We start from the raw sequence: 14139 nt of genomic DNA on the forward strand, positions 1-14139 counted from the left end.
GAGAGCTCAACACACAGGGTGAAAAGAGGAGCTGCAGCAATGTGTAGTACAACAAAAATATGGTGTTTTTTGAAAATTAAACCACATAAACCTATTCTGATACAACCTCTAAATACAATTATGAACCTGAAAATGAGCATAATATGAGCACTATAATATGAGATGGACCAGAGGTGGTGATAGAGATTGTTGTATTAACTCTAGAATTAAACCTGCATTTCTTGGACTGACCTCCATCATATTTGATTAACGTACAATATGTCATTTTCTGTAGCTAGGGGTCTTTTGATCGAAACAATAACAATACACGGAGCAATGCTGCCATTGCAGTCAGCTTCTCCTGGTTGGGATTTCTTTAGTGTTCAGCGATCAAGAGGTTTTTACAGGCCGCCGAATTATCCGCAGAGGTGTCCTCCACTCTAGTCTATATCCTTTCCAACGTTCCACTTCTGGGAAAATGCAGATGCATAAAAATGCAGATGTAAACATCTGGATCTACAGGCAAGAAAAGTCATAACTATTGCCACAACTGCAGATTTGTGTGTGTGTGTGTGTGTGTGTGTGTGTGTGTGTGTGTGTTGGAGTTACTTATTTTTAAAGGGGGAAGGAGCGGGGTCCTAACCAGATTTCTTTTTTTTTTTTACTATTTCTACAGATAATTAGCACTTATGCACACAGGTGTCTGAAATAGTTTGTTGTTTTGCCCAGCTGTTTCAATATTTATCTTTATCACTATCCCCTAAGCTTTTTTTCATTTAACTGTTGTCTCTCAATTGTATTTTGTAATCACAAGTACTATTTGGTTGGTGTTTTGCCTGGTCTTAAATAATTAACATTGCTGTAAAGAGATTTCATGTTCTCTGTGTTACAAGTGCTATTTCTGCTAAGACCTCCCATCCCCCTCCCTATCCTGTACCTCTACCACGATTTATTGAAAAATCAGGAAACTTATTGTTCTGATTCTTTCTCAAACTGTCTTCAAACTTACATTTTGTGACCTAAATGTGTGTAAAATGTCTTTCTTTTGTAGAGCTGGGTACTAGGGAGAACATCAAATATCACAATATTTTTGACCAAATGCATCAATGTCGATATTGCGGCGATATTGTAGGGTTGGCTGTTGGTGCTTTCACAAAACATTAAAGTGCCCATATTATGAAAAAATCACTTTTTCTGGGATTTGGGGTGTTATGTTGTGTCTCTGGTGCTTCCACACACATACACACTTTGAAAAAAATCCATCCATGCTGTTTAGAGTGAGATACAGTTTCTGAATGTGTCCTGTCTTCAGTCTCTGGGTGAGCTGTTCAAAATCGGCACGGCTTGTGACGTCACAAGCCGAAACGAGCAGGCTAACCGCAACCATTAGCTCGTAGCGTTAGCATGCTAACGCTATGGCTAACGCTATGGCTAACGCTAGCATGCTAATGCTAGCATGCTACCTCGTTCTCAATAGCAAAGCACTGCTACAACACACACAAGTTCACCATAATCTACAAAAGAACTACTTACATGTGCGCCCTCATTTAGAAGTCTCCCAGCTAATCCTGCCTTGTAACTGACCAAAGTTGTAGAAATAGCCTTTCTTTTACTGTCTATGGAGCTAGCTAGCTGACATGATCTACATCTGAGCTACTGGGCATGTCCAGTGCAATCAAAGATAGTACAGAAGAAGAAGAGGAAACGAGGTCTCACTCTGTATCTAAAACAGAGACCAGCTGAAAAGAGGATCTGCAGCAGTGAGAGAGAGCACTGCAGTACAACACAAATATGGTGTTTTTTGAAAATTAAACCATGTAAACCTATTCTGGTACAACCTTAAAATACAATTATGAACCTGAAAATGAGCATAATATGGCTGCTTTAAAGGTCTCATGGCATGAAAATTTCACTTCATGAGGTTTTTTAACATTAATGTGAGTTCCCCCAGCCTTCCTATGGTCCCCCAGTGGCTAGAAATGGTGATAGGTGTAAACCAGCCCTGGGTATCCTGCTCTGCCTTTGAGAAAATGAAAGCTCAGATGGACCAATCTGGAATCTTCCCTTTATGACGTCATAAGGAGAAAGGTTACCTCCCCTTTCTCAGCTTTGCCCGCCCAGAGAATTTGGCCCACCCATGAGAAAGAGAGAGACATCATGGCTTGCAAACAAGCGAAGCATGGCAGTTGGTCAAGGCCGCACCCCCACCCTCCACCTTGCCCCCCCCCTCTCTCCTCCTCAATAGCATTTAAAGCTACAGACACAGAAATGGCACATCCTAAGGAAAGCTCATTGTGGGACTGGCTTGTAGTGGCTGTAATTCTGCACCAAGGCTGAATTTAGAAAATAAGAAATTAAAGAGACTTCAGATACAGTATTAGGGGACCACTAAGGTCTATATAAAAGAGACTTCAGATACAGTATTAGGGGACCACTAAGGTCTATATAAAAGAGACTTCAGATACAGTATTAGGGGACCACTAAGGTCTATATAAAAGAGACTTCAGATACAGTATTAGGGGACCACTAAGGTCTATATAAAAGAGACTTCAGATACAGTATTAGGGGACCACTAAGGCCTATATAAAAGCATCCAAAAAGCAGCATGTCATAGGACCTTTAACACAATGAGCGTTTTGAAGAAGAAGGAAGAAGACACAAACATTGTTACATCACGATATTACGATATCCAAAATTTAAGACAATATCTATCTTATAATATTGATTTATTGCCCAGCCCTACTTTTTGGCTGTCTTTCTTGATGCAGCTAAACCTTTCCAAGCCCTGTTCTGTAACCTCTCTCTCTCTGTCTGATCTAGATCTGACACTGGAAGACCTTTGATTTGTACCAACGCCACTGAGTACTAATCTGAAACTCTTCTTCTCCCTTACAGAGCGTTGCTGCAGAAGGTGCAGCGCTCACAGAGACATCGACTATAACCGCAGGGAAGACTCCTCCTCAGAAGGATTCAAATAGTGTCATCCTGCAAAACACCAGGATCACTACGGGGCAAACCAACGTGGTGGATATCTCCGTTGTGCCAAAAACGGTGAGGCTCATCCCCATTCACTGAAGGTTGCCTTAATATAATGTGGCATCTGCTCGCTGAACATAAAGTAGTACTTCCTGTCTGAACATGCCATTGAAAAATAGCCCATAAGCTGCCTGTGAAATACATTGTTTTTAACTGTTTTTGGTTTTCAGTTTTAAAAATAAGTTCAACGCAAAGTTGAATTCAATGTGGAAACATTCATTGATGCTGTGTCTAAAAATAATGACAATTGCAATATCTGGACCCAATTTGATTCTACTTGTATTTATGCATCTATTTATGCACTGATTTCGTTTTTTTTCCAGCCTTTATTTTGTTTTTGTATGCATACTACTGGACATTTATGGGTTTTGGTTCATCTTTGTCACATTTACATTGGCTGACTCTCTGTTCTCAGCAGCAGGTGGCGCTATGACTATGACTCAATATGGCCGTGTGTAGATGTCTTCAGACCTCAGCTCTTATCAAGCATGTGACATCTGGGGCAGATTGGACTGTGTAAAGTAAAGTTACAACCGTTTCCTGTGTTATGTCGAAACGTGCAAATTGCCCTGCCTCGCCATGGCAACACCATTCCACGAAAACACAAAAGCTTTACAATTTGGCATCCAACAGCTATTATTATGATTAGCATTTGACAGGGCAAATTCATGTACATATTACACTCAGTGTGAGAACTATACCTGCCTCTACGTAAGAAAAGCAGTGGAGTTACCGTATAGTCCCTCTAGCACACTTCTCCAGTGTTCACACCAGTGCATATCAGTTCTGTACTGTATCCAACTTACTGAGTAATTGCACACAATTGTTCTCATTTTTGAAGTTTCTCTCTGTATGTTTTTATGAGTGGTCTGTGTGTCTCAGGTTTGGGGGAAGCAGCCCACCACCAGCCAGCTGATGTCAAAGATAGAAAGACGCAAAGAGCTCCTATCCCTCGAGGTGGACTTTGACGACTTCATGATGCCTTTCAGCCAGAACATCCAGAGGAAAACACAGGAGCTGGCGAAAACCACAAACTAGACCGAAAGGACACAGTTACAGTAGGCACTAAGAGACACTCAGACATTTTGGAGTCATATATTGCGTTCCATTTGTACTCGGAGGACGGAATTTCCATCGTCAAAGTCGGAAACACGCCCCCTTGAACTCGGATTTCCGAGTTGGGAAGTCGGGCAAACTCGCAGTACCCCGAGCTCAAAATCCAACATGGCTGCCCCCTGAATCAACAGTAGTGAAAGCTGTAATAACATACAGTTATTAGCACTTATCTGTCTTATTTGTGTCTCACTAAATCAGTCGTACACACAGTCCTGTCCAACTTCTATCTGTGGACGGATGTTGTTACGCTGTTTGTATGCACACAACAAACAGCGTAATGCGTTGGTATCAACTGGTATTGCTAACAATGGCTAATCTGGCTAGCGCTAACCCCACAATGAAAAATCTGATTTTTGGCAGTTGAGTACCGAGGTAAATGGAACGCACCAATAGTCTTCATCCCAAATTCCATACTAACATGCTATTTAGTAGGCTGAAAGAGAATGTGAGATTTTTTTAGTATGTCCGAAACCAATAGTACGCAAATTGCATACTATATCCGGTAAAATATTACAGTATGCAATACTGGACACTACGCTGGCAAAAGTATCCCACAATGCAGTGCAGTAGTGTCAACGACAACAACTTAAACAGACAAACAAACAGCAACCAAGGAGCTAATAACAATAACGCTCTAATTTACATTTCTACTTATTTAAACGACTGTTGGTCTAGTTGTTTACCTTTTTCAGTAATTTAAGCATTATCTGGCGACGCTGCTAGAGCGGCCAGCAGGGGTTACCACGGTTACGGCAATGAGGCTCTCAGGAAGTGAAATTTCAGCTTTAGTGCGTCCGAAAAGATACACACTACTGTGTATTTACTCAAAAGTATGTTGGACTATAGTATACATATTGAGTAAGTAGTGCAGAGTATGCGATTTTGGACGCAACCATAGTTCAGTCAGACAACTCACTTTTGAAATGTTTATTATAACAGCAGAACATTGTGTTTGGCGGCCAGAGTCCGACCTCATCATTCCCTGCAGTTTGGCTTTACATGAGATATTGGGGAGTGAAGATAAAGTAGCTTCCCCCTGATACGCAGAGTGAGGCATGTCACGTGTGTGTGTACAGCGGTGCAGCTCGAGTTGACTGCCTGAACTAGCTTGCAGTCGTCGTCGCTCCATTCTGTTAGCTGAGCCGGCTGGCCACATGCAACAGTTACAGACATCACAGTTACTTTGGATTCATCTTTTTTCATTACAACTACTGTAATCAACAAAGTTGGACATCTTGTTGCAAACCTCTCATTTTTAATCTTGTCATTTAATATCAGAACAATGTCAATACATAGTCAGATTGTTAGGACAGTACATGTATCATTTCATCACGCTAACTTACCAAAGGTAAGCAAACTGCTTTTATTAAGAATCAAATGTCATGCCACGCAAATTAAGTAACTTCTCTCTTAAAAATAAAGTTTTGTTAGGTGTACACCATCCAGTACTGTATATTCATAATGTTCATAACTGTTTGTATATCCTGGCAATTGTCAAACAAAACAAAAATCTAAGATGTTATGTTTTGTAAATACACTGAAACATGCACTGAATACAACTTTTCTTTTGTACATAAATACAGAACTTGTGGCTACTGTACTTACTCTGCTTTCAGCTTGGTCAAACTGAGAGCAGTTTTAGAGCTGTATAATCTCATGACCCTAACATGTTAAAGGAAAGGTTGACAGTTGTCCATTTGAAACAGGCATTTCATACTGTAATCATTCCAAAAGACAAGTTTGTGTGGGTAACATTTAAATTCACTGTATTTTGTACTTTTTAGTTTCATAGCATAAGAGCTGTAAATGAGACAAATTCAGGTAACGTCACTTGGTAAATACTTCCTTTCTCTGGCTTAAAATCCATACTGATTTTCCATGATATGGCCATAAAGTTTACATTTCATCCTAGGTGGGATTATAAAAAGGTCTTAAAAAGTCTTAAATTGAACTTGGAGAATCCTGGGGTACCTAATGCTGTTGTATTTAATTTCACTACTGCGAAACATCAAGCTGCCTGCAAGAAAGCACTTCTCCAGTCAGATGCAGTTCCACGTTGAAACCAGCGCACGGCGCTGTTTGGCAAATTTAGCATTGCAGGGGTTTGGTTATTTATTAAGCTGGGAGGACAGAACAACTTGGAGGGAGCTTTCATGTTCTTAGCACAGAAAGACATCAAAATGGCAGCCATGTGTGTTTACTGCTTTGATGTTAGCCACTGAGACTGCTTTCAAACAGGAATCTGCAGTTCACCAATAAAAGGATATCCATATCATTATAAAAACGGTTAAGAATTGTTCCCCAATCCTCCATGTGTTATCTTTGCCTTGATGAAGTGACTGCATGATTTGCTTCAGGGTGGCTGACTGGCACTGAACAGTGTTCAGCTCATATTTTAGTTGTTGATGTCCATATATCAGGAATTGTGAGAAAAAAGAAAATAGACATGCTTTTCTGTGTTATATATGTCGCATTAATGCACACCCCTCCATCATCACCAACAGATAAAATTAGATTAGATTGCAGTGTCCTCAAGGTCCATGGGGACGCAGTTATATAATCACATATATGGGCGGGGGGGTTGGGGGGGGAGGAGGAAACGGCTTTGAGGTAATACAGGGCCTGGGTTGTTTAAATATACATAGTTACAAAAGCATTGATGACGAGGATGGGAAGACAGAGGCAATAGATGAAAGAGAGAGAGAGAGAGAGAGGAATGAAAGCTGAGAGATAGAGGAAAGAGAAAGAGCCACGCACACGTATGTAACGATATACAGAAAGAGAACAGTGACAGTGGATAGAGAGTGGGGAAAAAAAACATCCCCGAAAACCCCAGCAGAGCTGTTCATAGTGAGACGAGAAAGATGAGAGGAGTGGGCTTACAGCGAGGGAAGGGGGAGGCAAAAGGACACAAGGAGAGAAGGCGAGAGGAGAGGAGAGGAGAGGAGAGGGGGATGGGGGTGGAGAGCGAGCAGCGGTGGGTGACTCAGAAGATGCGGAGGGAGCACGGCGGAGGAGGGGTGGGCGGGAGGAGAAGACAAGGGCTTTTCTAGCACAATAAGTGGCCCACAGGTTAGAGGGAGTAAACAAGGCTGGCAGCTCTGATTGTGGGCCGTGACGCAGTGTGTCTGTCAGGGCCTTTATGGTCTGGCAGTATGTGTGCTTGCGTGTACTGTTGAACAAAACATGACTCTATTTCAGGGGTCTTCAAAGTGTTTGAGTCCAAGCACCCCTTAACTGAAACAGAGATGGATCAGGGACCCACTACTACATATATTGTATAGAATTAAACTGGACCTACAATAACGTGTAGGACAGCCTAGTCTATATCCACGACGTTCCACTTCCGGGATTGCTCTGTTGCCGACGGAAATTCCGCCGGATTTCACTCTTTTCGCCAGATGTCCGTTTCCTTCTGCTTTCTTTGTGTTGTACTTCTAAACTCCAATGGATTTCTGAGGACTATGATTAACTGCTCCTCAGATCTCTGCAGTGTAAATCCAGACAGCTAGCTAGACTATCTGTCCAATCTGAGTTTTCTGTTGTACGACTAATACAATTTTTGAACGTACACGTGTTCCACCAAAACAAGTTCCTTCCGGAGGCTATTTTGCAACACACTGTGGTTCTGCCCGGTGCTTAACGCCGCCTAAGACGATTGCGATTGGTTTAAAGAAATGCCAATAAACCAGAGCACGTTTTTCTCCCATCCCATAATGCTGTGTGGACTAGCCAGACCCTCCTCCGCAGCACTGTGGAGGAAGGTCTGGCAAAGCGAGACTATATGAAAAGTGACTCTATTTCAGGGATCTTCAAAGTGTTTGAATCCAAAGAAGAGATGGATCTGGGACCCCCTACTACATATATTGTATAAAATTAAGTTGCATATTAAACTGAACCTACAATAACGTGTAGGGCAGCCTAAAGCCTTTATACATACCTTTTTTTGTGCAAAGAATACTAAGCAATTTGAATAATAATTGTTGGCATGATTTTTTAAATCATGTTTTAATGTTAAACATACATGTGGCTCAGTGAATCTTTAGGGTTAACTGTAACTGTGGATGTCTATCTTAGTGACTACCTTACCTATACGCCAGTTAGACTATCATCAATGGGGTTAATAATGGCTAATAATATGTTGGATTCAAGTTAAGACATTTTAATCTTTGAAAAACGTAACAATAATTGTCCTAAGGACCCCCTCGAAAATGAGATGATTTATCTCAAGGGGCTTATCCTACTCCTACTCTTAATATAGATGGCTGTTTACATATCGGAATGTTTGTTTTATCATCATTTAAGGCTCTATGACATGATATTAGTTTTCCAATGTGAATACACTACGTTTATGTTGTGTATGCATGTGTGTGGTAGTGCTGTATATGTGTGTTTGTTGCACACTGATCCACATTACGCACCATTTTCTGACATTTTATAGACCAAACAACTAATTGAGAAAATATCAACAAAATGGTAGACTGTTTAACCGACAATCAAAATAGTCGTTAGTTGCAGCCCTGGTTATATTTGTCTGTGTGATTGGGAGTGCATGTGCTTAAATGCGAGTGTAGATACAGTACATGCTAATGATGTAGGTTCAAGGGGATTTTTTTTACAGTTTCAAGCCTTTTCCACTTCTTCTCTCATCCCCCCCCCACCCCCCTCTCAGTCTGAGCTCAGATCAGTGTGTGTTGTTGCCAGCAGCACTGCAGTCTCCCAGCTCTGGTCCTGCACCGCTTACTCAGCATTTAGCACTCCAACCCTTCACTTCCCAAAACAACCCACTGGGAGACACACAAATATACAAACACACACACACACACACACACACACACACACACACACACATACATACACACACACACACACACACACACACACACACACACACACCACATTATAGTAAGTTATTATTACGTTCTATTATAGTGGCACTTACGTTAAGTATGCATGCATACAGATGTGCTCACACGTGTGTACTGTATAATCCAATAATTGCATACAGTATGCGAGCACACACAAACACACACACACACATACATGCCATTATCATCGTGTAGAAGGTTGTTGTTTTCCCCGAAGCAAACAGAGTTTGAGAACAGCAACACACAGAGAGCGGGGACATCCGGCGCTAGAGCAACACACCGGATTTCAGGAAATTATCCTGGAAATGTACTTCTGTTAGACTATTGCAGCAGTCCGGGTCTACATGTCGTCCCCTCTCTCTCCTTTGCCTTTCCTTTCGGTCTCTCTCACTATTATATAAAAAGCCGAAATGGCATCATGGTATCAATCAAAGCTAAAAATGAACATCTTTGTAAGGTAGAGTTCATGGCTGAGCTGTTGTATTGGGTTACATTAGATTTTACAGGTGTACTTAATAAAGCTGCCACTTAGTGTACTTGCCAATTCATTTTCAGGCTATTGATGAATTCAAACTAATAGTTTTAACTCTAATGTAAACAGACATAACACACACATACTTTAGATACATTACACTGTACATCAATATTGTAAATTCCTAAATGACAGTATGTTTCCCTAGTAACTTACTTGTCAGTACTGCAATAGGAAAATTATAATTTGTTATGTAGTCAGCCTTTCTATTTTGAATTCAATGAATGTTATCAATGATACTGAATACAGCACATGCCCATAACTTAAAAAAAAAGTTAGATGACAACATATATATTCACAGTTTCAAGTTTAAAGAAAATCCATTTCCTGTAATTTCATGCTGAGATGGAATCAGTGCCCATGGCGTCTCTGTTTCCTCACAGAGCCAGTAACTGTAAACACAGTAGCAGGCGTATGGAAACGCTGTGTCTACTGAAACAATGCCGGCGTTGCACAGATCCTGGTTCAGCATCCATTATTAATGGCAGAGTCATGTTTCACAGCAAGCCTGAGTGACTATACTGTATGTAACACAACCGGACTTCATGTGTGTGTACTGTATATACAGTACTATGGGTGCATGTGTGTAAGCATTTTTATGTTTGTGGTTTTTCTGTGGATGTTAAGTACCTGTGCAGGTTTACTAAGTGAGCAAATGTGTGTGTGTGTGTGTGTGTGTGTGTGTGTGTGTGTGTGTGTGTGTGTGTGTGTGTGTGTGTGTGTGTGTGTTGCAGTGATTCATCATTCATTAGTGCAGCCTTGGCAGTGCCATAGATCTCTTTAGCTTTCCAAGCTATAGATTCCAATTTGCTGCAGGCCTGGGACTTTTATTATGAGGATATTGATTTGAATTTCATAGTGAGACCAATAACGCTGGGTGGTAAACAGAGGACTAGATCTTGGCTCAGATTGGAAAAATCCCAACAAACAGATACAATACGTATCTGGCAGGATAGATTCAGCATTTTACTGACTATACTTCGTCCTTCGTAAAACCGGGTTTTGAAAACACGTTAAAAGGCCAGAAAAATACATTTCAGTGTATCTATCTATCTTTTCCTTCTATAGAGTTCCCGAAGAAATGTTGTATAATAGGAATCAACTCAGAGTGATTTTAAAACACGTTCCACGGTCAGCATAACAAGAGCACTTAAGATACTGAACCCTTTGATGTTGTAATTCATTATGCTGTTTCTGTAAGGGATACATTGGCTTTAATGTGCCTGTTTTCTTTCAATTTTAGGAATACACGTTTTCCTCTGCCCTAAAAACAGCTCATTAGTGTTGCTGGCAGTGATCATAAAAACCAGAGGGGTGCCACTGGTCTAAAACCACAGTAGTTTCAGCCTCATTTTATTTTGGCTTTCAATTCAATTCAATTTTATTTATAGTATCAAATCATGATCAAGAGTTCTCTCAAGTCACTTTACAGATAGAGTAGGTCCAGACCACACTCTATAATTCCCCCCCCCCCAGTGTAGAATTATAAAGTGGTTTTAGTCTGCGGTATCTTTCATCAGCATGAACATCAATACCTTAAAAACATAATTAACACAAAAATGTCAAAAAATCACACCAACAGATACTCAGTGAAGAATGTTTCACTGTCTGTAAAAGGATAAGTGTGTCTCATTTTAGCCATTCGCTAATTTGAAGATGAAAACAAAATGTTTGATATTCTAGTATTTAAAGTAATGAACATACAGCCACAATGGGTTATGGCAGATAGTACTTACAAGGCTGAATAATTTGCTTCAAGCTACTTCAAGCACACACATTTTTCGTTGTTTTTGTTTTTTTGCAATACCGAGGACATATTCAATTTAATTTAAATGTAAATTTAAAATGAAAAAGTTTGTAAAATGAAAACTTCAGTGGTTTCAAATAATATCTGATACGTCATACTTTGAAAAAAAAAACTTGGCTTGAAGTCCAGCTAACATGGAAAGGGTTTTCATTTATTCATACATTTCAATATATATAGATTTGCTTCACAGATCACAACATTATATCACACCCAAGGAAAGAGTATAGGCCTTATTGATATCACACACACACACACACACACACACACACACACACACACACACACACACACACACACACACACACACACAGGTTTGTGGCACTATCTTTGTGGGGACCCGTCATTGACATAATGCATTCCCTAGCCCCTTATCCTAACCTTAACCATCACAACTAAATGCCTAACCTTAACCCTTACCCTCACCCTAACCATAACCTAATTCTAACCCTAATCCTAAAACCAAGTCTTAACCCTCAAACAGCCCTTTAAACTTGTGGGGTCCAGCATTTTGGCCCCACAAAGCTGTCGGGACCCCACAAGCATACTGGACTCCTGGTTTTTGGACCCCACGAATATAGTTAAACAAGCCCCCCCCCCCCAACACACACGCGCACACACACATGCACACACACACACACACACACACATACACACACACACACAATTAATGCAGGTAAAATGTATTCTTCCCTTTTCATTAACTGCCTCTTGGTATTAACACATTTCCTATTGGGGGTCATTAAAGTCCTAAACCGAATACACAAGTAAACTGTATTTTATTACATGGAATTAACAAAATTAGCCAACACTCACTTTTTACATTATGATTGACAACGTGTTAAAGTGCTCCTACAAGCTGGCTGCAACATGTCCACTGTTGTGGAAAAGTTTAACAGCTGTTGTTATGTTTTTGCATTTGGCTCAGTTTTATACTGCAGTATCATCTGCACCCTGCCTAAACTGACTCCCTTAGTCCTTTTAGAGAAAAAAAAGGAAAAGGAGAGATGGGCTCAGTCTCTCTCTCTCTCTCATTCAAACACACACACACACGCGCACACACACACACACGCACACTTATGCACACGCACTCCCTGTTGATTAAGGCCTCCTCAGTGGCCAATCGCTCAACAGTAGTTGGATTCCTGAGCAAGAAGACATTTTAATCAAACTTCAACCAGGAAACACAGTCATAAAATATAAATGTCATATACGGAATTGTCAGCAGGGCTTTCTGATAAGCCTATAAATAATACAGATGAATGTTATGTAAAAGAGGGTGACATGGAGAGAGGGCAACTTTGAGAAATCCTCCTGCCACTCACACATCAATACATGAGTGTCAAAATCATTTTCAGATCCCTGGATACTTTTACTTTCATAACAAGCATACATTTTATTTTGATAGGAAGTACAATTTTCAGATTTTGTATCGCAGAGAAAGACATTGGGATTCATTTATCTTGTAAAACATCAACGGGCCTAATGAGGAGTCTGAAGAGTTTTTGTAACTTGTGATTATGTTTCTCATTAGCATTATTTCCCTTCAAGCTCTGCACATCACATCACACATTGTTCTCGCTGTATTCTACAATTAACTTCAGGTTCTGTTAACTTAATTCATATCTCCCTGCATTTATCCTGTATGCCTGTAAAGATAAAAAAAAAAAAAAGTGCTGCAGGTCGGAGGAGCGCCGCAGTGGCTGAAGGTCTGTTCCCTGAGAGCCTGTGGAGGATAACAGGGAGTTAATGTAAGCAACAGAAGAGAAGGAGGAGAGTGAGGTGACTAAAAAACAGGAGCTGCATGGGGGTTATGGCAGGTCAAGAGTGGAAATGCTTGTTTTTCAAGTCAGACACAATAGAAGATGAGGTGAGATTTAGCTGAAGTCAGTGTGTGTGTGTGTGTGTGTGTGTGTGTGTGTGTGTGTGTGTGTCTGTGTGTGTGTGGGCTTGTTTAACTATATTCGTGGGGTCCACAAACCGGGAGTCCAGTATACTTGTGGGGTCCCGACAGCTTTGTGGGGCCAAAATGCTGGACCCCACAAATTTAGAGGGCTGTTTGAGGGTTAAGACGTGGTTGTAGGATTAGGGCTAGAATTAGGTTATGGTTAGGGTGAGGATAAGGGTTAAGGTTAGGCATTTAGTTATGATGGTTAAGGTTAGGGTAAGAGGCTAGGGAATGCATTATGTCAATGACGGGTCCCCACAAAGATAGTGCCACAAACCTGTGTGTTTGTGTGTGTATGTGCACGTACGTGTGTGTGTGTGTGTGTGTGTGTTGCAGTGATTCGTCATTCATTAGTGCAGCCTTGATAGAGCCAGATCTAGTTTAGGCAAACACTGTTAGCTTGCTAGCTAAAGTTAATGTTCTGAATCTGTAGCTAACGTTAGCTGGCAATCCCAATCTGTAAAGCTGTCCATGGCTAATTGTGTTTGATACTTTCAATGAGTATCACAAGTGTAATACAATAGCTACACATTCTTAACTTCGGTGTGTGTGTGTGTGTGTGTGTGTGTGTGTGTGTGTGTGTGTGTGCGTGTGTGTGTGTATTCCAAAAAATTGGCCTGTCATCGCTGCATCGGGGAGTATCAAGCAGAGGAGAAGGGGTGTCAAGGAGGGTGTAGTGATTATTAAAATGTTGTAGTGGAGGCATGGCAGTGGGATGGGGGCACGAGGAGTGTACACAGCAGTGAAAGGAAGAAAAAAAAAGGGGGGGGGGGGGGGGTTTTCCCAAAGCAGGGCAGCCACTGCAGAGCTTGAAGTTGGGGAGATTTCTTTGCCAGAGATTTGGTAAGCTGCTGCC

At 40.9% G+C, this 14139-nt stretch overlaps 1 protein-coding gene across 1 annotated transcript in view; it reads left to right on the plus strand.

Moving 5' to 3' along the window:
* ankef1a (ankyrin repeat and EF-hand domain containing 1a) overlaps positions 1-14139 on the plus strand; it is a 34193-nt gene that overhangs the window by 15657 nt on the left and 4397 nt on the right. Inside the window, exons 10-12 of the mRNA XM_031295467.2 lie at positions 2875-3030; positions 3898-4808; positions 12760-12764. Of these exons, the coding sequence (XP_031151327.1) occupies positions 2875-3030; positions 3898-4053 (312 nt within the window). The 3' untranslated portion in view covers positions 4054-4808; positions 12760-12764. The remainder of the gene's footprint in view (positions 1-2874; positions 3031-3897; positions 4809-12759; positions 12765-14139) is intronic.

Source organism: Sander lucioperca, chromosome 9 (assembly GCF_008315115.2).
Source record: "Sander lucioperca isolate FBNREF2018 chromosome 9, SLUC_FBN_1.2, whole genome shotgun sequence".
Classification (NCBI taxonomy): Eukaryota; Metazoa; Chordata; class Actinopteri; order Perciformes; family Percidae; genus Sander; species Sander lucioperca.